The sequence below is a fragment of the Zalophus californianus genome, chromosome 12 (genome assembly GCF_009762305.2).
Source record: "Zalophus californianus isolate mZalCal1 chromosome 12, mZalCal1.pri.v2, whole genome shotgun sequence".
Taxonomy (NCBI): domain Eukaryota; kingdom Metazoa; phylum Chordata; class Mammalia; order Carnivora; family Otariidae; genus Zalophus; species Zalophus californianus.
The window spans coordinates 48,332,505-48,357,834 of record NC_045606.1 but is presented as its reverse complement, the minus strand read 5'-3'; the positions used below and the strand labels follow the sequence as shown (position 1 = coordinate 48,357,834).

The window sequence follows — 25,330 nt, the reverse complement described above, 5'->3', positions numbered from 1 at the left end:
AAGTTTTTCTTCGGCAAAAAATACATCATTTTCTTTTTCAAAGGTGGTGATTATACTTCTCCCAAGAAGTACATAAGTTCAGTCTTTTGTATTTCTTTGGTGTAGGCAGACACCGGTGCCTAGAGTCATTATTATATAAAGGTTGCAAAATGATACAAAGTGAAATGAAAAAGTGGAATTGTGGCTTCTGCTCTGGAGATTATCAATGGGGTTTTTATTCTTAAAGATTATAGATAGAGTCATGATTTTAAAATGTATTTGTTGTGATTCAATGCATAGCAGTTATACTTTTACTAATGCTCAAATGGTCCAGTTTTGGCCATTCATTAGAACCTCTTCAAGTTAGCTTGACTCCTTTTCTCATTATGCTAATAGTTTGATAATTTTCCTGCTTTCTGATGTGACATGATGTTCTAGATTCATCTTGACCTCTAGATTCATTTCCTGGCAAAACCTGGAATCAACCAGTTCTCTAGCTGGCTGCTACTAAACTGGTTATTGTTTCCAGTTTTTATTTTGCTGAACAGAGGTAGAATACAGTTTCTGTCATTTGTTAAAAAATAAAACACATCCTTAATTCTTATAGATGTTTCCAACTGAAATTAGAAATGGGAATGCAGATTTTTTTTAAATGTGTTTTATCTGCCAACTTTCTCTAGTGGTGAAATTTAGTGTTTTCTATAATTCCAACATAACACATTTGCTTTATTTCATGCTAATTGGTTCCTGAGACTAATGTAAGGTATTTTTTTCCTTCACTGTCTTAAGGGTATATCGTGTTTAGGATGTATGATCACATTAATGTGTTCTCCAGTCATTTGGAATAGTACTTCTAATTGGTTATGATGCTATCTAGATACACAAAATCATTTGGCTTGTTTTTAGACATTGCTTTTTCAAAAGAAATTTTTTATAATTTTATATGATCTTTTATCAAAATCTACAAAGCAAATTACACTCAAAGAAGTCTAACTTTTGTCACTGTCTTCTGTACCCTGTTGCCTCCTCCTTCTCTGGGTAACCAGTTTTTTTGAAGTTTTATGGTTTATTCTTTATATTGTTTATCAGTATCTGTATAATAAGTATTGTTTTGTGTTTATTAAGATTTTTCTCCTGTCCTCCTTTGGCTACCTTTATATAAGTATTCCTATGAAACACTTTTTGTCTTTTATTAATATTAATTTAAGTTCTTTTGGCTCTTGTCTAATGGGTCTCTCTTCTGGGCAGTGCGGAAAATAACTAGTGTCAACTTCCTGCTACCTCTGCTTTCAGTATCTAATCTGAATTAGTGTCTTTTAATTAACTACCTGCTAACACCTTTAAAATGACAGCAAGCCTTTTTTATATTCTCTTCCATTTATATATGATTACATACTATGTTGTTTCCCACACAACCATTATTTATTCTTAGATTTATAAGTAAATGTTTGTTTAGTTTTAAGACTTACGTTGATATTTTGCAGATCATTTTGGTTCTCTGAAACTAATGCTCCAGGATATTTCCCAGGGAGAGCTCCTCAACACAGTAGTCCAAGTTCTTGCATGTGAATAAAATTATTCTGTGGTTAAAAATGTACAAGTTGATTTTGGCTCAGTGAAAACATTGGTTCAAAACTTACACCCTGAACACCTTAAATATGGATCTGCATTGTTTTCTATCATGAGGTGTTTGGATCTGGTCTCTTTGCCTGGATGCCCGGTGTATTTTTTTCTTTAAAGTCCAACTGTACTAGAATTTTCTTAGTGTTGGCCCTTTTGGGTTAATATACCTATGTACACTATGTGTTCTTGTAGAGTATAATTTCACCTTTTTATTTCACGAAATTGTCATGGCATTATTTTGTTTTAGCATTTTCTCATTCCATTACTTTAGTTTTCTTTTTCTGACATTCCTATTTGTTTGCCCATCTTTATAGCTATTACTTTCTCTTGGTTTTTAAAAAATGTTTAATTTAAACTTTTCATAATTTAAATTTTATATTTCTCTTCAGGCATAAGCTGTGATATTTACTTTCTTCTGTGTTCTTCCTAACTTACCTTTCATTTCTGAAACATTTTCTCATTTTCCCATTTTCTTGTTCTAATCACCTTATTTCTGACTTATTCCAATTCTGACTTCTGTAGTTCTCTTGTTGTTTTAGCTTATTTTTAAATGTTGGGTTGCAGCTTTCACTCATTTTGTGAATGTCTTTCTGAAGTGTGTGTATTGCCTGTAGGCACATTATTTGGCTCTTCATTCACTCATTCATTCATTCATTTAAGAGAGAGTGCATGCATGCAAGAGCTGGTGGGGAGGGGCAGAGGGAGAGAGAGAATCTTAAGCACGCCCCATGGCCAGTGCGGAGCCTGACGTGGGGCTCGATCTCACAACCCCAAGATCATGACTGAAATCAAGAGTTGGATGCTTAACTGACTGAAGCGCTCAGGTGCTCTATTCTTTTATTTCTTATGAGATTTGAGGTGCTCTCTTGTGGCTACTTTTTAAGTAAGAGAGTCTTTTAAATCTATTTTTAAGATGAAGGGGTAGGTCAGAATAATTTTTATAGCTTAATTGCATATACTTCTTATTCACTTGTTCCTGAGCTTCCATCCTTGCTACCTTTACCTGGATCTTCTCTTTGACTCCTGATGCACCTCTGTCAATTTAGACTTTTCTGGCTGATGCTTTGACTTAGAAAGTGCTGTCTTAGTTTGGGCCCAGACTCCTAATAATCTCCCAGCAGAGTGAGAACCTTCATGTGGCCCCTTTGTTTTCAACTTTGAATTGGAGACTAGATGGCCTCTTTGAGTTTTTGCTGCTCTTTCCAGAATAGCCTGCTAAGTTATCCAGACAGTACCTGATGATGGTTTTGTATTACTTTCTTTGTAAGTAATCTCCCTCCTCTCTGGCCTGCACATTATCTTAAACGGTGGGAGTCTTTATAGTTGCTGGCAGTTTATCCCTACCTACTAATACTGATTTTGTGATAGATAATATCTACAGGTTTTCAGTTTTGAAGTTTTTTCTTGTACTGTCTGTTTTTATGGAGAGATCTACAGAGACTTGAAGATTAGAACAACTCTTTCCAGAATCTTCTTTCCTTTATTCTTTATGTGTGCTCTGCTTGATATATCTAATTTTTAAGCACTTAAGTTTCTCTCTGAATTTCAAGTGTCTAATTGATTTATAAATATACATGATAACTTTAGAACTTGAAAAAATTAGGCTTGATTTGAAGTTAGGGATTTCCTTCATGTAATAAAACTAAGATGTATGCGGATGTTCAAAAGAAAGAAGTACCACTGATTTGGTGCCTGGGTGGTGTAGTCATTTAAGTGTGGGATCTCAAGGGTGGTGAGATCCAGCCCTGTCTCGCGCTTTGTGTGGAGTTTGCTTGAGATTCTCTCTCCCCCTCCTTCTGCCCCTCCTGCTCATGCGGTCTCTTGTGTGTGCTCTCACTGTCTCTCTCTTTCTCAAATACTTAAGTAAATCTGAAAAAAAAAAAAAAGTACCACTGTTTCTCAAGCACCCCTTAATTGTAATATACTCCTTTGAGGAGATATATTGGATTTTTTAAAACTAAGAGTTCATGTAGAACTTACAAAAAAGAACTTTGTGTGTTCTGTAAAGTTAGAGAATCTCAGTTGACTTGGAAGGAGCTGTCATTCAAAAATCTGTCCTGGCTTCTAAATTTGCCTAAAAACCATTAAACCACAGAAGGAATTAACAAAATGTTTTCTCTCAAACACCCACAACACTAACAGTTGGAGTGCCCTTTATATGCCAGAGACTATGCTATGTACCTTGATCCTTTAAAATAATCTACCCCCCTTATTTTACAAATAGAGGAAAACTCTGGTTTAATGATTTACCTGAGATCACATAACTATTGAGTGCAGGTGCTGATTGATTCATTATGATTTCTATTAAATATTCTTCTAAGAAAAGGTAAAACAAAAGACCTAAAAAAACAGATGTTTAACAGGGTTTAATCCTAATGTTAGGAAGAAGTCCCCTTGGGTAAGGAATTGCTTAATTTTATATATTTTTCTCCCCCATAAGGGAAAATTTATCTTGTGTCATTTTTCAGCCCATAAGTTACAGACAAACACAAAACACCCCATTTTCTAATATTTTTACCTCCCAGAGCTTTTGTCTCACTCTGAAAAGAACATATAAAAAGGCTGAAGTCACCAGGATTGAAATCAAGTCACCTGCTGGGCAGATCAGTGAGGGTGTGGAGCTGCTCAGTACACAGTGGGAGGATTGTCTTACTGGCATGAAAAGAAAAAATGATTCTCATTGAAACTAAAGGAAGAGATTGGGTATGTGTGTTATAATTATCTGTGCTACATTTTTGAAACTTACCTTAGGAGGTGAACTGAATAAACTCTAACAATGCACACCAAATACATGGAAGAGGTTGGTTAAAAAGTATAATAAGGAACTAAGTAAGGAACACCCTTCCTAACCTCCATACATAAGAACATTTCACTCATACTTGAATTTCAAGGCTTTATTATCAGGCTTGTTATATTTCTTGATTTCTTAAGGAATTTGAAGTATTTCATGGACCACACCTACTTTAGAGCTTGAGCTATCCAAATGTACATAAGACAGTAATGGAAGAGTCTGTTATTGTTTTCTAACTCAACAAATAGTGAAAAATAGTTTATGATATATACTTTGCTGAGTAGTAAAGGATTTATAAGTAAAGGCTTTATAAGAATGTGGTCCTTCTTCATTAGTCCTTAATTCCCTAATTACCAAATAATACATGCCTGTTAAGATTTAGTCACTGGATACTGGGAGTTGAACTAAACAAGTGTGGTTCCTTCAAGGGTTATCTGGAACATAGTGTTGAGTTGGGGATAACACAGTAAATGAATTCAAAAAGATGTTTGGTTACAAATGGTGATAACAGTTGTAAGCAGTAAGTAAAGTATGCTAATGTGAGAGAGAGCCCTGGAAAATCCTTTAGATTGCAGAAGGAGGGCAGTGAGCTAGAATCTCTTGGTGGATAAGACATTGAGTTAAACCTCTAAGTGTAGTCAGGAGTTAGCTAAGAGAAATCCAGGAGGAAGAGTGTGTAAAAGGCATTCAGAGAGTTGTGTTGAGTGGGCTGAAAGAAGACTCCTATGGTTGAAGTGGAGGTGAAGTGTTGGGACGTGGGGACAGGCTATGTGAAGGTTACTATCATCACCAGTGCTGCTACTGTTGTTACCGATATTTTGTCCTAAGAGCAAAATGAACTGATGGAAAACTTGAGCTGGAAATGATATAAACCAGTTATATCTATAAAAAGATTATATTGGGTATTGCTTCTTAAAGTTCTGTAGAAGGTGACATGTAGTATTTAATGTTTTCTTACATCACATTTACCCCTACAAGCCCAGGTCTTTTCAACCCATTTTTCATTGATATAATAAAAGAAATGAAGTTCTTAAAGAATGTTTATCTTATATTTGGAACAAACAGGGACTATAGGAGATTTTCTTGTATTTGCTTATCCACTCCTTCCTGTTTCCTGGAGCACATAATTTCATTACTGTTCTGTGTAGGAACTGATGACTAGCAGGATATGACTGAGACACATTTGTTTTCCTGGGTGTAAGGCATCCTTTGGTTTTGTTGAGGCTGTCTGTGATACCTAGTTTATTTTGCCTAATGCCCTTAAGGTTGTGGCCAGGGAGTATATGGATCTGTGCTTTTTATTATAGACCTAACTAGATTCAGTGTATGACATAGTTAAACAAATCATCAAAAATAGTAAATGAAATAAGAGCAGAAATGAAGGAAACAGAACAAATTAAGTCATTGCAACATGGTAAGACCCCTTCAAAATGGGGTTATTTCATGCTTATTTTGACATGTAACACAATATTTGCTTTAAAGATAAAGGATTTGTTCATTTTTTGGAGCTGAACACAGTGAAGTATAGTGAAATAACACAGTAAACACTACCGTGGGACCGCTGACTGAACAATACCAACACAATTCAGTTAGAATATGTGGTTTTGGTGTATATACAAGACTACAGAAACTAGTTGAAGACCATCCAATTAATTTCTTTGAGTTTATTTGGGATGCTAGCCAGATTTCCTGATCAGTTTTCCAGAGGTTAAAAAAAAAAGTTCAAAATTATTGGACCACCTAGTTGCCCTGGATGGTATTAATTATATTCATGCTGTATTTAATAAAATTAACAGTTTATAATTACAGCTGCTTGTCATAGTTTTAGAGTCATTATTAATGAGGGAGTAAATATAGTCCTCAAATACCACTTTGTATACTTTATATACATATCTACATTTTTTGTCTCTGTATGTTTTTGAGTCACAGGCACATAATGAAATATTACCCTTTCTCAAGGAACCAGATGGTTAATTTGGAAAAATGATATTCTGCATCCTTTTCCACTTAGGAATGAGGTCATTGTTCACAAGTTCTAGACAACTGTTATGCTGAGTTAAAAACAAATCAAAAGAATACCCAACATTTACTTTGGGGCATATATTTGTAAAAAATCAGCTCTTCTAATTCAGGAAATTAATTGATTTTACATACATACATGGTAAACATGTTTAGGAGGAAAGTATAAAAAACTGAAAAAATGGGGAAAAAAAAGGTTGGAGTGTAGGTTATAGTTTCTGTCCTTCATCAGTTGATACTAATGAATAATATATATTCCCTTGTTTTCTTATACTATTTAAAGTGAGATACAGTTTTAGAGCTTATTTACTGTGCTTTCACTTCACTTTATTGATTTTTTGGTTCCAAATATAGGATACATGTTTTTAAAATAACATTTTATACTTTGATTTATTGTGTCTCCCCTCATGAGTTTGGAGATGAATTTCATTTCAACTATTTGCATGCAGTATAACTCTATTTTGTAATACCATTAAGTAGTTTATTCTATTGTTCTTATGGCTTTAGCTAAATAATGGCTCTCAGGTTTTTGTTGTTCCAGGGAAACTGAACCAAATATATCCATTTGAGCTTGTAGTCATAATAAATTATCCATGGCATCTTGTTTCCAAAGCCTGGAAGTACTTGCCTGCTTAAATTCAAATCTCTTTTTCTCTTGGATGGATACTATATCCTTTCAGTGACTGTTCACTGTCTATGAGTCAAAGTCTATACAGCTTGACCAGTTATTTGATCTCTTTCATAGTCTATACTGAACTTTTCACTCACTAAATTCTCTCTATTGTAGTCAAACATACTATCGTGCTCATGCCCTGGAATTAAGTAGTTTTCTGTCCTTTTCACCTAGCATTCTGTTTAATTATATTTCCATCCCTACTAGGGATTTCATTTGAGGCTCAGTTTAATAACTCTTTTCATGAAGTTATCCCCATTTTTCTGATTCTTGGACTTCCTAAACTACTCATCAGCAGCGGTGTCACTGTGCATGTTCTGCCTTTTATTGTTATATTCTTATACCCATCTCTTTCACCATTTCTTTTATCACTGATCCTTGCACAAGCCTGTATATATGGTGAGAACCAGATACATAGTTGTGGTTAATGGTGATAGGATGATGAACAAGCAAGCTTCTGGAAAACCTCTCCACCTGGATGTCAGCCAAATACATTTCTGGAGATAAAGAGGTAGCCGCTGGGCATCCATCAATCACGTGAACTGTTGAGAGGAGTTTAGAAAAGTACGCCCAAGAAGTTCTAATTGATTTCCCAGCCATAAGACAACTATTTTCACAAAAGGAGGGAAGGGAAGGGCAAAGAGCAGATGTTAGAGAGATGAGATGAACTGGAGTCAGCCAGAGTGATGAAGTTAAAGTTGGTATCCAGAGGCCTTCTGTCAGGAAAGGAGGGAGAGAGGGAGAGGGAGAGAGAGACAGAGAGAGGAGGAAATGAGCTGTGCAGAGAGGTCTCTGAAGTGGGGTGAAGAAATAGGTCCATAAGCAACACTTTAAGGTTTGTTCTTTAGAACCTAAAATAGGATTCTACATCAAGATACAAATCTACCTTTCTTTATTAACTGGGCAAATACGACTTAAAAAATATCCTGAAGTGTGCACGTGTTCACACACTTCTGAAATAAGTCACATGATCTTTTTTTAGTTACTTTTGCCTGAAAAGTAATTTATCTTAGTATTATAAGAACATTTTGGACCTATACACTAAATAATGTATATTCAATAGGTTACTAATATACAGCTTATAATGAAAAGTTGTATGAGATGGAAATTTTATTTTCTACGTAAATATGGGAATTACATTTCTCAGTAGAGAGGAAAATACAATAATGAAAATTTTTTTGCTTACTATGTAGGATTTGAACAATTACAGTGGTAGTATTTGGATTGTACAAGTGTTGGGATGGTATTAAATATTGCCTAAAAGTTAATCTAGTGGATAGTTCCTCTGTGATAGAAGAGCATGTGAAATCACTAAGCTGCTCATACATGACTGTAGCTGCTGATGGTTTCTTGTGTATTTCCTATCTAATTTAAAATTAAAGATGGTGAAAAAACAAGATACAGAGCTTACTGAGTTGCAAATCTGGTTTTAATATATACCTCCTTTTACCTACTCATTTTGAATATACACTTGTCACATTTGTGGTATGATAAAAATATTAAAACACTTGATAAAAATCAATTTTAGTATTTCCCTTATAAAAAGAATGACTATATTAAAGCCTTAAAGTTGCTAGAATATTACTGTTTTTGGTATCACATATTGATTCACAAATAAATGCTGAATACTCAAAACTAGAACTCTCCATCTAATGCAGGATTTTGCAGTAGCTATGCTTTTGACTTACTTGTATAGATAGTTTTTTATCTTGGAGGTTGGCCAGTGTGTGCATCATAGAATATATGACAGCATCCCTGTCCTCTGTCTGCTAGGTGCCAGTGGTAGTTTCCTATCCCACATGTGATAACTGAAAATGTGTCCTGACTTTGCTGACTTGACAAAGTTGCCCTGAGTTAAGAACTGCTAGTACAGTCTGTTAGGTTTCATGAATGCTCAAATTTTACGGTGGGTTGGGAGTAAAGCCATATGTGTTGTACTTGTAATTTCTAATGAATGGCTACATGTAATAAAGTATAGTCTTCAGTAGACTATTTAAATCATCTATAAAACTGACTTGAAACTGTTGTTGGTGTTGATTCTAATTAATCTAAATCCATGATATTTTGACTAGAATATAACTTGTGCATACTTTATTAGGGCATAATTATATAGGAAATGGGCTCTAATTATACTTCTATATATCTGGACAGTGTCTAGTTACTTAGAAAAAGTTAAAATTTTGTAAAAGTAAGTTAGATTATGCTATAAATTTGGTTACAAATTTGGAAAAAAATAGTTGAAGTAATTCTTTAATGTTACTCATGTATATTTGCCATACTGATTAAATCAAGATATGGCTAATTTATTTTATATGATACAGAAATGCGATGGCTTCAGTAGAGTCCAAGTTAAAATTATATTCTGATGGCTATATGGAAGCACACTCTTGAATTGAGAAATTTTCTCATTTCTACTGAAAATGAGAATGGGCTTTTAGATTAAAGTGGGTTCAAATGCTCTAACCTCTTGCTGCCTCAAAGTGGGTTCCATGAGCCAGTTTTAGCAACATCAGCTGGAAGCTTGTTAGAAATGCAGATTCTTAGACCCCCAACACATGTCTACAGGAATAAAAATCTCTATTTTTAACAAGATTCCTGGGCATTCTTATGCATATTGAAATTGGAGAAACACAAGTCTAAGCTTAATTTCATCTTTCCAGTGTGATGTAAGCTCCACAAGGACAGAAGCTTTGTGTAGTTCGTTGCTACGATCTCTGTGAACAATCTGCGGTCCGGCTCAGAGCCCTCAATAAATACTTACTGGTTGAATGAATGAAATGCTAATCCATCAGTGGACAGGATACTCTCTTCTTGCCTTTTATATTTTTAATTAAGACGGAAGATTTGTTTATGTCATCTTGCCAGTACTCAGGCTCCAAATGTTTTATGCATTACCAGGAAAAAATAAAGAGGTCATATTACTGCACATACCTTTTTAACCTATTTTTTGTCATTTACAAAATGACAAAATGGGTAATACAGAATATGCCTGCCAAAAAATACTTATGAGCTAAAGCTAGTAATTTCTCATTTACTACAAAATTGTCCACTAGTTATATAAAGTATAACATTCTGTAGTGAAACTTGGTGGGGAGATAAGCTTGAGCAGATGTGCATTTGGTACCTTTTACCCCAGACACAATATCCAGCTTTTGGATGTATAATTTGTATAATGAAATGGGAGCCTTGAATTTGTTGGGATAGTGTTCAGGTTTATAAGGCTTGAGGTTTGTATATTCTATTCCACAATCCTTGTAGTTTTTCATCAGAACCATAATGGCCTTCAAAGGAATTTTAACAGAGAGAAGGGGATGTATAAAGGTGGACTTTTTTAAAGGTTTTATTACCAGAATAATCACTTCTGCTACCATCACCAACTGCTCGGCATGTATTGAATGCAGTGGTTCAGACACCCTTGACTGTTTTCCAGGATAAAATCTAAGAACCGGCATTGGAGGACCTTTCTTAAATACTTGGTTCCCTGTCCAGGACCCAGAAAAATGATCTGAGTTAGGAGATTATGTATGGCAGCAATTAAACTTCTTAGGACTCAAATGACTTTGTCCAGATGAGATGTTCCTCCTGAGCTGACTTTGGAATCTGTAGTATCATTCTCTCTGAGTAAAGGTCTTGTGACTTTCATGATGAGGTAATAGTTACCTGGAGTAAACTGACACCCAGTGTATTGAGGAGGTTAAGGAAAGGGACCGGGGGATCCAGTAGACCTTAGTCTGAGTACTATCCCTTACTGGTTGTATGATCTCAAACATGTTATTTAAACTTCTGTGCCTCAGTTTTCATAACACAACATGAGTATAATGATGATATATATGTAGGTGTGCTTTGTAATTTCAATAAGATAAGTGTTTAAAATATTTAACATAGATTCTTAAAAAGGGTAAAACTTCAAATGTAAGGTATACAATGCCAAGGGGTAATGGAGGTATGGTGATGTGTTAAAGTGCTATTTAAAAGTGGGAGTTAAATGAATAGTGAGTGGAATAAACAGAGCAGACATTAAATGTGGCACTATGTGCAGGGATGGTTATTAGTGCTTTAAATATATCAAGCAAACAAAGATGAATGACATGACAGCACTCACACTAGACTTCAAACTTTTATAACAGTGATTGTTGGGGGAAGTCCTTGGACTCAGGAATAGAGGCAGTGACCAATGCCTTAAGTAGCATTGCAAAAGGACCTTAAAGGCTAATGTTAGACTCCAATCTTCATGCACTGTGGCTTTTAAGCTGCATAAGCAAGGAAGTACCAGCCCTTCCTCTGGTGTGATAAGGTACTGGAATCCAACATTGTTGTGACATGGCAGAACCTTGGTTCTAATGCTGTTCTGCCTGCCCAGCATTTTTAGGACTAAGTGAAGGTCAAGACTTTGGTATATCCAATGGGCTAGGGTCTGAGTCTTTGGTGGCAGCTTGTGACGTAGCAGGCTACTGGTATGATGTACCAGCTCACTGTTCATATTTGGAGGTCCATAACTTACATAACATGGCAGAATGGTAATCTGGTTCATTTCTCACCTCAAAAGTGCACCAATATTTATTTTCTTAAAGCTTTTTTCCTCTAAAGCCTCCCAGGAAGCTCACCTATAGGGAAGAAGTTCTGGAAAAGTTAATCCTTAACTCTCATAATTAATTAACCCTCTTATCAATTCTGAAGAGTTTATTTTACTGATGAGTAGACTGAGCCCCAGGGCTTAAGTAATTCACCCAAAGTCACACAGAAAGCTGGTTGCAGAGCTTGTTTCAGAGCCAGGGAGCTTGGCTCCAAAGACCGTGCTCTTAACTACAAAAAGGCTTTAATGCTGAATCTTAAAAAAGTAAGAAATAGTAAATGCTCAGCATTAGGTGGACAAAACCTCCACAAAAGCCTAAAAATAACCATGAAGTAAAGATTAACTGGCATTTCAAGAGTAGAAAATAATGAATGCTTATTAAAGGAGTTTCTCAGGTGAAAATTACTAAAAATGGAGAAGGAGAAGATCTGGGCTGTTAACCTCAGAAGGTCCAGGAACAGCATTCACACACTAGAGATAAACACACTGAATGATGAACTGATGGCCTAGTCTCAGCAGTCACAGTTGGCAGAAGATGCCTTTCAAAAATGTGGATTTGCAGTATAGAAGGATACTTTTTCTTCAGCTTTATTGAGATATAATTGACAAATAAAAATTATATATATGATTATATATATATATTAAGATGTACATATATACTTTGAAATGATTGTCACGGTCAAAGTAGTTAACATATTCATCACTTCGCGTAATTACTGTTTTTTTGTGTTTTATTTATTTTTTTGGTTTTTGTCAGAACTTAAGATCTATCCTCAGTAAATTTCAGGTATACAATACAATATTGTTAATTATGGTCATCATGCTCTACATTAGACCTCCAGAATTTAGTCATCTTGCATAACTGAAACTTTGTACCCTGAGACCAACATCTCCGGGGGTTGCCCTTGGCAACCACAAGACTTTTAATTGTTATTATTGTCTACAGAGTAGAAAATGTATCTTGCTCTTATTTGCTCATTTATGTCCACATTAGTGCCATTGTTTGGATGGGAGGGAAGTGAGAAATTAATGGAATCAGATTCAGAGATGGTCCAGCCAACATGTTCTGTAAAAAGAAGGTTGACTTTTCAGAAATATATTTTGGAGTCTCTGACTCATGGGACTTGAACCAAAGTCTTTCAGCCTTAGTTAAACTTTAACTCTTCTTGAAATGGAAAACATTTTTGACAATCCATTTCCTTTTCTAATAGCCATGCTTTAAATAGTATTTTTAGTATTCAGATGGTTGAACATTTCGTTAATAGTAAATCTTTTCTAAATTCTTATTTGTCATGATGTAAGGAAAGTACTTCATGGTTTTTTTGTTTTTTAGTATATCTTTTTAATTTTACTGAACATACTGGAAGGTTTTAAATATTGTTTAAATGTTCTTTGAACCAAAATATTTACAGAACAAGGAGTTCTTCTAGCCAGCAGATTGTTCCATTTGTTGTGTTTGAGTATGGAAACATTAGGAATGACAGCATGAGATGATACCATAGAGTGTTTTCATAAACATTGTCTAATGTGGTCTTTGTTTATTAAAGGTGTCCAAGACTCTTTTTTATATTTAGGTAAATCTAAGTGTTTTGTTTTGTTTTTTTTTTTTAACTCAAGCATGGAAAATATTTTCTGGTTGGGAGAAAAGGAGTATGATAAAAAAAAAAAAAGAATTACACTTAACTGGAAACAGTTCTTTAGAGTGTCAATTTTAGGAAGAAATCAATTGCAGTGTTTCTGTTTGTTTTTTAAAGGTAGTAAGAAAATGTTACTATTTAATACTTGTGTGTGCATATCTGTCTTAGTTTGTAGGCCCTAGATGATAAACCTTTTAATTGGAATTTTAATTCATTAAATAATAGTAGAACAAATATATCTTAATAATAACAAAAGTTAACATTGGCTGGGAATTGTGCCTCCATATATCTATATCCTGTATTCTAGCAGCTTATGTTGTATTTATTAACTGTTATAATTAAGTTTAAGAAACAAAGCTTTAACAAGGGAACAAGTATGTATTGAAGTCAGTATGGGCTGAAGCCATCACAGGCAAGAAAGGGTCCAGTGTTTGTGACAATAGAAGAAAGTGGCCATAAAGAATATTTTTGTTGACAAGTAGTGTTGATAAGTAAAGTTGGATGGTTAGGATTTGAACAGAATATAAGTAGATTATGGAGGACTTTAACAATTATAGAACTTGAGATTTAATCTAAACACATACATGTATATATATAATCATATGTTCTTAAATGTTTTTAATTGAAAAGTGAAATGAAGCTCAGTTTTATGGATTTTTAATCTGAAAATACTCTTACCATTTATTGAATACTTTTTTTTTGAGAATGTGTAATACACAAGTACTATAGACTGAATGGCTTCTCCTCCACAATTTGTGTGTTGAAATCCTAACCCTAGTGTGGTGGTGTTAGAAAGTGGGGCCTTTGGGAGATGATTAGGTCATGAGGAGGGAGCCTTCATGAAGGCCTTAGTTCTCTTACAAAAGAGACCCCCAAGAGTTTCCTTGCCTCTATCATCATGTGTTGAAGCAGCATGAACACTGTTGTTTTTGAATCACAAAGGGGCCCTTGACAGTCCCTGAATCTACTGGAACCTTGATCTGGCTCATCCTGTCTTCTAAACCCCACCCATGGATCTGCAAGACATTGTTATGGGGCAATGGTGGTTATTCAGATAATTCTTAAATTTTAATTGAGGGAAAAGTAGATTGAAGGGCTGAAATGAAGGCCAGGGAAAAGTCAGAGAAAATCCTTTAAATCTTTGTGGTACAGCAGCAGAGGCAGGGAAAATTTTCAGGGCCCACCATTTTTTAACTCTGCAACTTAAGAAAAAAAATTAGGGAATTCTACAATTCATACTAAAAAGAATTGCAGCACGTCAAATCAGATTTTAAAAATATGAAAGAAACATCAACGCTTTCCCTACCCCCAAAATATTCTCATACCTTTTGTTCTGTAGAATTCAGTAAAAATTTGAATTCAAGAAGGCTAAAAACAAACTTCAAAGATGGCATTGCAAAAGATGAATACAGTTATCAGAGGAAATAAAATTAAGACAGAGCAATGCTAGAGCAACACTATTTTAGAACTATTTAGCAGATGAGAAATAGAATGCAACTGCTACCAGGTTATTATAGCGGGAAACTTGAAATAATTACAGTGTACTCTAAGTAAAAATTAAAGAGAATAGATGTGAATGATGATAAAGGCATCCAACATATGGGTAATGCTTATTCTGAAAGCTAGAAGACTATTTCCTTGAAATGACTAATTCTGTAAGACCAAATGGGCATAGCTATGGGAAAGTTGAGGAATAACAATTGCCAAGTAACAGTTGTACTGATTTTGGTTAGGATTTTGAATTTCCTCATAAAGAATTCTTCAGACAGGGACCTAGGTGCCAAAAACCAAAATCAAAACATAAAGAAAAACTCTGCTTGACCTCTTGCATCTCCACAGTATTCACTATCCTAATACAATGAAGCTGTGCCTATGAACTTTGGAGGGAATGCAAGTGGAATCCAAGGATATGACCATCAGCCAAATTGTCCGTTATAAAGGTGATGAGGGGAAAAATAAAATACAATGTCTACATGTATTATTAGAACTACTGATGTTGAGATCTATTAGGTAACATAGGTGAGTGAGAAACGGAGTCTATCAGGATAGTTCACAGTGCTTGGTGGTGGTGGAGCAGTGACTACAGATCTGTGAGGGAGAGAGGGAACCAAACTTTTCTTCCCAAATGTCTCTTCTTTGAGTCTAAAAGCAAAAAGTCAAAGAATCTAAAAATGTTGAGGCTTTTGTAAAAAAACAAAACCAACTTTAGGATTTTGATGGACTCCTGTCTCACGTTTAGGTCTTTCAACCATTTTGAGTCTATTTTTGTGTGTGGTGTAAGGAAATGGTCCACTTTCATTCTTCTGCATGTGGCATGTTCAGTTTTTTTCCGTTGGACATTCTTTACTGTTTTGTCGAAGATGAGTTGACCAAGAGTTGAGGGTCCATTTCTGGGCTCTCTATTCTGTTCCATTGATCTATGTGTCTTTTTTGTGCCAGTACCATACTGTCTTGATGATGACAGCTTTGTAATAAAGCTGGAAGTCCGGAATTGTGATGCCGCCAGCTTTGGTTTTCTTTTTCAACATTCCTCTGGCTATTCGGGGTCTTTTCTGGTTCCATACAAATTGTAGGATTATTTGTTCCATTTCTTTGAAAAAAGTGGATGGTATTTTGATGGGGATTGCATTGAATGTGTAGATTGCTCTAGGTAGCATTGACATCTTCACAATATTTGTTCTTCCAATCCATGAGCATGGAACGTTTTTCCATTTCTTTGTGTCTTCTTTAATTTCTTTCATGAGTATTTTATAGTTTTTGTGAGTACAGATCCTTTGCCTCTTTGGTTAGATTTATTCCTAGGTATCTTATGGTTTTGGGTGCAATTGTAAATGGGATCGACTCCTTAATTTCTCTCTCTCCTGTCTTGTTGGTGTATAGGAATGCCACTGATTTCTGTGCATTGATTTTATATCCTGCCACTTGACTGAATTCCTGTATGAGTTCTAGCAGTTTTGGGGTGGAGTCTTTTGGGTTTTCCACATACAGTATCATATCATCTGCAAAGAGTGAGAGTTTGACTTCCTCTTTGTCGATTTAGATGCCTTTTCTTTCTTTTTGTTGTCTGATTGCTGTGGCTAGGACTTCTAATACTATGTTGAATAGCAGTGGTGATAGTGGACATCCCTGCTGCATCCCTGACCTTAGCGGGAAAGCTCTCAGCTTTTCCCCATTGAGAATGATATTTGCTGTGGGTTTTTCATAGATGGCTTTTATGATATTGAGGTATGTACTGTCTATCCCTATACTCTGAAGAGTTTTGATCAAGAAAGGGTGCTGTACTTTGTCGAACACTACATCAAAAACTAATGATGTAATGTATGGTGATTAACATAACAATAAAAAATTTAAAAAAAACCAACTAAAAAAACTCCTTGCACATACATTTCATCACATGAAGTAATGAATTAAAAAGAACTTAGAAATGGAGAAATTTTGTATGAAAAGTGTTTTGGGATGTAGATATGTCTACATTGTGGGTATTACGGTTCTAGAATAGAATGTGAGTACAATAAATCCTGTCGGGGTAAAAATAATATGACCAGAACCAGGCTTGAGGTGGAAGTTAAAATGTGTTATTTATTTCCTTCTCATAGAAGGAGGTCAACAAGTACTGACAAATGAAAGTCATTGCCATTAAAAATCCAGTGTCTTAATCCTCTCCATGCTACCTTTTCTTAACATTTAGAAGCTTAGTGCTCTGGAAAATAATCTGAAGCTTAGCATCATCTTCAGGTTTACTCTATTCAATTTTCTTTCCTAACTAGGTAAAAAAAAAAAAAAAAAAAAAAAGACAGGAATGTCATCTCATTAGAATGTATTAGTGCTTTTGTTCCTGCATCCTTTTTGTCCTACTGTATATATTAATAGAGAGTTGTGGGAATGATGTTTATTGAACGTTGAAGTTACTAGGTAGTGGAATTTTTGGATTTTTTGTTTTTTACCTTTTTCAAGTTGTTGCTTTTAAGAACATAGACCATTTTTCTTGAAATGACTTTTTTCTTTAAAAAAACTGTTGTAAGTTTAAAATACCTATTTATTGTTTGCTAGCTGCAAAACAGGATGTTTCTGTGTACAAGGATCCCATGCCCTGTCCTTAAGAATTTTCTCCATTTCAGTACTTACAAAGCTAAATATCTCTCATGTTCTCATCCTCAGACGTTATTTACGTATATGCAAAAGAACATCTTAAATTAGGTCATTTTTTAAAATTCAAATTTACTCACATTTTTGAAGTTAAGATCTGATATGATTGTCTTATGTCTGTTAAGTCAAACTTGGCAGGATCTGAGGAATTATATGATACGTGCATGCAGACATTCATGCTAATATCTTAAGTATCAAGGTAAGACCTGAAACTCTATGCTCAGAGAAAAGACAGTTTGTTACAGCAGTAGCATTAAGGAGCATTTAACAGTGTAGCGCTGGTTTTCTGAATTGCAGTTCCTACAGGGAAATGCAGTTACAACTAGGTGCTGTCTCAGTGGGATGCATTAAGAAGACTCTTGATACTGGGGAGCACTTGCCTTATTCAGGGACTGTGGGCAAACCAGTACATCCTCCGGTTACAAAAGAGACATTGTCTTTATTATTCTGGAATGTCAAGCAGACCTGCCTCAGGGAGAGAGATGACTTTACCTTTATTTTCTGGAATATAAACAGATTTGCTCCAGGAAGACATGTACCTATCTTTGCAAATCTGCCTGCTGTGCAAACATCTTTGAAATGTCAATCTGGAGTAAATTAGCTATTAATACTTTTGAAAATGTTTGGGTATATGAGAAACTTCTTGGAAAATTGTCTCCCTATAATATCTAGAATATGTGATTCCTTGAACAAACTAAATGTTACATAATGAAATCCAGTTTCTTCCTATTTTATTATCAATATATGGCTGATGCATATGGAACTGTTTTGTTATTTTTTTAATGTTCTCTCTGAACTTTGTACTCAATAAGAACTTTTTTTTAAAAAGCTTTTATTATTTGAGAGAGAGAGAGGTAGTGACAGAGAGCACAAGTGGGGAAGAGAGGGAGAAGCAGGGAGAAGTGAGCGGAAGGCAGACACTTAATTAACCAACTGAGACACCCAGGTGCCCCTCAATACGAACTTTAAACTGAAAGAAAAGTCTTGAAATTTATGAGCCAACTAATTTCTAGCACTGCTAAGACCTCAAAACCTTTACTTCTCTAATATTTTGTCAAAATTGCATAGAATTAGGATGAATCCTACTTACGATGTAATGCTCTTAGAAGTACAGGGTTTAATGTTTTACTAAGTGACACGCTTTCTATTTTAGAATAGTAGATTGTAAAGACTTCTAAACGTAATGCCAGTGCTAACCACTGAAATGTGACTTTCTGGGCAATTAGAATAGTATAGATAAAACACTTCCCTTGTTTAGTCATTAAATTTTTTTTTCATATTGGTATAGGAAGGAAAAAAATGGAAGTTAATTAGAATATTGAGCAATATGGAATAAAAATGTCATTAGGAAAATTTTTCTTTTTAAAAGATTTGAGAGACCATGCACGTATGCACAGAGAGGGGAAGAGGGAGAAGAAGGAGAGGGAGAAAGAACCTGAAGCAGACTCCCTGCTGAGTGGAGAGCTCCTATACAGACCCCACCTCACAACCCTGAGATCATCCCCTGAGCCAAAATCAAGAGTCGGATGTTTAACTAACTGAGATATGCAGGCACCCCTCTTGAGGAAAATTTTTGTAATATATGTACTATTCTAAATCTAGTCTGAGACCACCTCTGGTGATAATCTCTTCATCTCTTGCTATCATTGTCCCAGTTCAAGTCTTATTTCTCTCATACTTACACTATTATAATAATTTCTTACTGCCTTCCCTGTTTTTAGTCTTTCCAGGTTAGTTAAATGTAGGTAACTATAGAATATAACGTTTCCAGAATCATCCAACAATCCCTGTGTGACCAACCTTTTAATAATAATTCAGCATTTTCTGCAGTACATCCTTTGAATGAGAAAAAACAGTTGCTTGGTTGTCCCTGCATCATATATCCTCTACCTTTTCTTACTTAAAACGATTTACTTTAGCTATATTGGTGTTTATCAAAATAGTAGCCATTACTCATGGACTAGTTCAAATGTCTTTTTCTTGGTAGCTTCATAAACTGTAGCCTGAATTATTTTTTTTTATATATGATTCTTGGCTTTATGTGTCTAGTAGTTTTGTGCTCATTTTTAACTGTCTTTTAGGTTCTCATTTGGTTTTTCTATCTAGTTTATAAACTCCTTTTTCTTCTATTTTTTTTTTTTTTCTTCCTAGCATGTAAAAGTCACCTCTGGAGCTCTGTGTCCTACTAGCAGAGATCTTGAGCAAATCATCTTGGAGCAATGCTACAATTACGTTTGTGTGAATGTGAGTAGTAAATTCAAATTATTGGAAGCACTCGAGGATCTGTATGAATGTAAATGTGGAAGATAATTTTTTTCTTGCTTCTTAATTATTTGAATTTAAGTTTTGATGAGGTGTGTTATTCAGTATGTATTTGCAAGTTTTATTTTTTAACTTTTGAAATGGAAAAATAATATTTTCTAACAAGCTAGTTCCCATAATGAGAAAAGGGTAATATTTCTTTAGACACCATTTTCAGTTACCTGGTATGAAGCAGTTAAGATGAAACATGTTTGAATTAATGAAGAGTTTAAATTTTAATAGGACCTTAATGGGTATCCTTTAAAGTTGTTTAAAAAGTGAAAACTAAGCTTGATAAATGTTTTAGATGTATGTGTAAAAGTTCTCCATTTTTTCCCTTTTATTTTTAATTATCCTTGGATTAACATTTAAATCATTTAAGAACTTATTTTCACTTTTATTTTTCTGGTCTTTCAGGTTATGTCCTCTGATTTTGAGGAAACCCGGAAACTACTGAACATGCTTGAAGAGAGTAATCTATCCATTTTATATCCTATTGTTGTTATTTCAGTAAGTGAATTAATGCAGGTATTTTAAAAAATTTAAATTCAAGGTAACATATATTGTAGTATTGGTTTCAGGAGTAGAATTTAATGATTCATTACTTATATATAACACACAGTGCTCATCCCAGCAAGTGCCCTCCTTAATGCCCATCACCCATTTAACCAGTCACTCTACCCACCTCCTCTTCATCAACCCTCAGTTTGTTCTCCATAGTTAAGAGTTTTTTATGGTTTGCCTCCCTTTCTTTTTCTATATTTTATTTTTCCTTCCCTTCCCTTATGTTCATCTGTTTTGTTTCTTAAATTCCACATATGAATGAAATCATGATATTTGTCTTTGACTGGCTTACTTTGCTTAGCATTATACTATCTTGCTCCATCCACATTGTTGCAAATGGCAAAATGTCATTTTTTTTTTTTTTTGGTGGGAGAGGGGCAGAGGGAAAGAGAGAGAATCTTAAACAGACTCCATGCCCAGCGTGGAACCCAGTGCAGGGCTCTCTCTCACAACCCCGAGATCATGACCTGAGCTAAAGTCAAGAGTCAGATGTCTTGGGCGCCTGGGTGGCTCAGTTGGTTAAGCGACTGCCTTCGGCTCAGGTCATGATCCTGGAGTCCCAGGATCGAGTCCCGCATCGGGCTCCCTGCTCGGCAGGGGGTCTGCTTCTCCCTCTGACCCTCTTCCCTCTCATGCTCTCTCTCTCATTCTCTCTCTCTCAAATAAATAAAAATCTTAAAAAAAAGTCAGATGTCTAACCACCTGAGCTATCCAAGCGCCCCTCGTTCTTTTTGATGGATAGTAATATATATATGTATCACGTCTTTTTTACCAGTGCAGATATAACTCTTCAAACTTAGGCTTCCTTCCTTGAAATCAACTTTTCTTTTTAACAAAATTTCACCCTTGAGGAAATCCATCCAAACCGAGAAGAAACTCTTCTTTATGGATTCTTGAGCTTACTCTCTTGCTATGATCTCTATGACTGTGTTCCTTTGTTACTGCAATTATTTGTTTGAATATACAAGTTTAGGAAAAAAATAATCCAGCAACCAATTTCATTTCTTTTTCTTCATTACAACTGCAAAATATACTGCTGAGCTGACTGGTTGTTTGGATAAGATGAAAGAACTTTATAGCATGTTAGCAGAATGCCATTGGAAAAGAAATTCCAAAGTTAAAAAAAAATGAGGGAAAATATGTGGAAGAAAATGGACTGTGTGATAACTCTCTGTCATAGGGACAGCAAAAGTAGAGTTAGAAACAGATGGAAGAGAATTTCTCAAAGAATGACCCATAAAAATTTTGGGGAGGTCTTTCTTGTGAAAGACTTAAAGTGTATGTTTAGTATACCATTTACTTAACTGGCCTATTAAACTGCACAGAAGAGGGGGATCTCAGAGAGCACAGCCAGGAAGGAAAAAATCAGAGGCTAACTGAGTAGTCTGTAGTCTGTGACATTTTGCTGTGGGAAGGGGTTCCAAATGTGAAATTCTCAAAACATAGCTATTGCTGAGTTTCAGAAGCTCAGTCCCATCCCAATAATGTAGGAATTTAGTTCTTGTTAAGTAAGATCATTATACAGAAAGAAAAGATAATTTGTGCTACAAAAAAGTTGTAAGTCTAGCATTGCAAGTATAAACAAATTAGCACTTGGGGGAGATTGATTTCGTTGGCCTATTGTATTTGGTTATCTACCCTAAAGATAAGTTTCATGGATCCTGCTGTAATGGAAACTAAAGTTCCACAAGTGACTGATTTTATTGGATGTTTATATCTTCATTGGGGTGTTTTGGGGGACATTAGGAAATACACATAATGCTGGAAGACTCTAAGGCTCTGTAGGGTACAAGTACGTTAAAAATTCTGTGTATGGCCCTCTATTCCTCCCTCTACATTAACTTGTTTAGAAATCTCCTCTCTATGTTCCTAGATAATATTCTGAAGTTTCATGTATCAGTATCATGAAGGGGAGCAAGGGCTTTAAACTCAGAATTCCTTAGTTCCTTGGTCAGGTTACTTAACTTTCCTGAGGCTTGCTTTCCTCATTTTAGAAATGAGGTTGATAACTCTACTTCTTAAATCATTGTAAGGATTAAAATGAATGAATGAAAGCATAAATGCAAAATGCACTTGCTTTCTCTTTGGCAGGCATACGTTGTGGCACCTAACAGCCTAGCTCCTCCTCTTTCCAATTTGGATGAGATGAGTCAAAGGTCACTACCACTGCTTTAATTTCATTCGTGAGTTTGAGTCAGACATTTTCAACATTTCCTTAAGTACTTGAGTTTGAGTACTCCGTTATCTTCTCCCACATACTCTATTAGATCTATTACAAAAGCACATTTCCTGTGAGCTGACTTTTCTTAGTGGGAGTAATTGTGGCAGGCACCCAGGGGGGAATCTGTGTCATCTGTGAATTTTCTGTTTACCTTTTGCCTCTGCCTTTTGCCATCAAACATGCACATGTGTGCACACGCGTGCGTGCATGTGCACACACACACACGCACACACACAGATTTAAAACTGTTCTTCTATTTCATTGCTACTCTTGTATCTCAACCTCTGTTCTTTGTATTTTTTCCATAGATATTTGAATTTAATTTTCTGTTTATTCCTGTGGAGTTTTATTTTATGTATCCCAGTAAGTACCAGAATTTTTTTTTCCTTTCTGGTGTTTCTGTATTAAACTAAGGAAAAAGATAATCCTCTAGTTAAGGAGTAAATGTCTCCCAGAACTACTTTGAGGATAGTACTATTATAAGTCTGTATACTGTAAACATTGTAAAATGTTTACTTAAGATTGGAGAGGTGTTACTTCTCCATGAGTAGTATTTGTTCACTCATTATTTTCTCATTGTATATAGGTAGACTCAGTGTAGGAATATTAAAGCTATTATTAAACTTAATAGGAAAATGTCATTAGAACACATCTAGAATCTGTATCCTTAGAATAGACTGAATCACTGAAAAGGGAGAATAAAGAACGCTGCCTTCTTGGATTTGAGAGGCAAGCAAATTTCCCCGGGGTTTTGAGTTATCCTATAAATGATTGTAAAAGGCATCATCCTATATCTTTCTGATAGTACTTTCCCCCAAATGGCTAAAAGGCCATTTCAGTGTTCCTGTGACTTAAAATTGGGCCGAATCATTCAAATATTCCTCAAGTTAGTAGTTGTGTATAAAATATTATTATAATTGTAAAATACATAAAAGACTTAAACTTGGGTGTAAGTATGGGGACATAATTTATACATTATCAAGTGGAAAAATACATACATATATACATATAATGTCTGGGGCTATAAGTGTGCACACTACTTATGTATATAATTAGAAAGATGTTGTAATAGGAAGTTTATAGACTATGGTGTGCCTACTTGGCTTTTATCTGAATTACTTTGCTGGAAGATTAAATCATACCATGGGAAAAAAAATTTTTTTAATAAGGCTTTTGTTAAGCAATTCTAAATTCTGAGAATGGTCAAAGAAGAGTTTGTTTATTTGCTTCCCTGAGTGGGTAGGTTTTATTTACCAGAAAATAAATCTAAAATGACATCAAGGTCATGGAAAAATACATGCATTTTTATTTTGGAGTTAGGTGATTCAGTAGTTATTGAATGCATGTATTGTAAATGTTTAAAGACATATTTTGTCTCTGCTGAGCTGTAGTACAATGGTCCTTTTTTCTTTGTGAGGGTTTATCAACTTCCAGTTTCAGTCCATCTGAACAGAGGAAGGCTTATTAGGAATCAGGCAGTTGCGAAGTAAAATTGTGCTTAATGAGGTGTTTGTGAGAGTTTTTTCAACCAAGAGACTAGTTAAGGTGGTCGTTTGCAATGTGACCATGTTTCACTCCACAAGGACAAAGTTTTAGAAGAAATGCGGCTGAAGTTAATCTGGGGCATTTCTTGGGCAAAAACAATACTTGATCAGATTTTAAGTGCTGAAAATTGGAGGATATCTGCCATGCTGGTGAAGCCCACATTGTCTCTTATTTTCTCAAGGAGATACAGAAAAATATTTTGGAATTCCCTGTTAATTGTCATTCAGTAGTCATTTAAAAGGTACATGTGACCTTCATCCTCATCTAGAACGTTTATCCCTTGGAGGGAGCTAAGCACTGAAGGAGAGACCAGTTAGTGTTGTTGGATTCTTGGTACACAGGTATTTAACATGATTAGATTTTATTTCAGGGTGTTGATTGTCTGAAGATCAACTTCTCCTTGACTTTTATAAAACTGAAATGTGTTAGGAAATACTGTAGGAAGTGTCTGTTGTCTTAAGATAAACTAACAGGTAGGATGCTACTACTTTAAGATCTACTTAAGAAGAAGAAACAGAATTTCACCATGAAAAGTAGAAAAAATAATTAGGACTTTATCTTAAAATAAGTTATTTATCAAAGTAATTTTATCTTTTTGAAAAAGGAACATCTTTGCTAAGTCTTGTGGATGTTATATGATAAGTTGTGACATGCTTCAAGTGGTCATTTTTACAAAATAGTTTTAGACATTTTAGTTTTCTTTTATTAATACATGGTTCACAATTCTCTTTGGCACCGTCTGTTAAGTCATTATTCTTAGTTTATTTTGAGCAGTCTGATTTGGCCAAATTTTCATTTGTCGATGGTGTTGAGTAGGATTTAAAGAGTTTACCAATGTTAATTTGATCAACTTAATAAAATCCAAAGTTTTGGTAGATATAACTTAATTTTATTGTAATTATATTAAGTCATCAGAATTGTTCAAATTTCTGTGATCAGCTAGAGACTGATAATGCTGACTGGGCTAAAATGTCATTCTTAAAGTGGGCAGATATAGTTGGGTGGGGTCAATTTACAAATTTTTATTTCTCATTGAATCTACATCTATTTTGGGATGACATTCGTTAAACTATGTAGCCTTTTAACTATGAGCCTTTGGAAACACATAATCAGATAACAAGCATGTCCTGTACTAAGAAAATGCTTCTAATTTGAAAGAAAAAAAATAAGTACTTTTTTTTGGTTAGAGACTGATTGGCATAAAGGAATTTTAAAAGTGTAGATTCTTTCCTATGTCTTTTAGCAAGAAAAACCTTAT

General features: G+C 34.9%; 1 protein-coding gene across 1 annotated transcript in view; it reads left to right on the top strand.

Moving 5' to 3' along the window:
• Positions 1 to 25,330, top strand: part of CRPPA (CDP-L-ribitol pyrophosphorylase A) — a 294,956-nt gene that overhangs the window by 129,821 nt on the left and 139,805 nt on the right. Inside the window, exons 7-8 of the mRNA XM_027574160.2 lie at positions 19,593 to 19,685; positions 20,160 to 20,252. Of these exons, the coding sequence (XP_027429961.1) occupies positions 19,593 to 19,685; positions 20,160 to 20,252 (186 nt within the window). The remainder of the gene's footprint in view (positions 1 to 19,592; positions 19,686 to 20,159; positions 20,253 to 25,330) is intronic.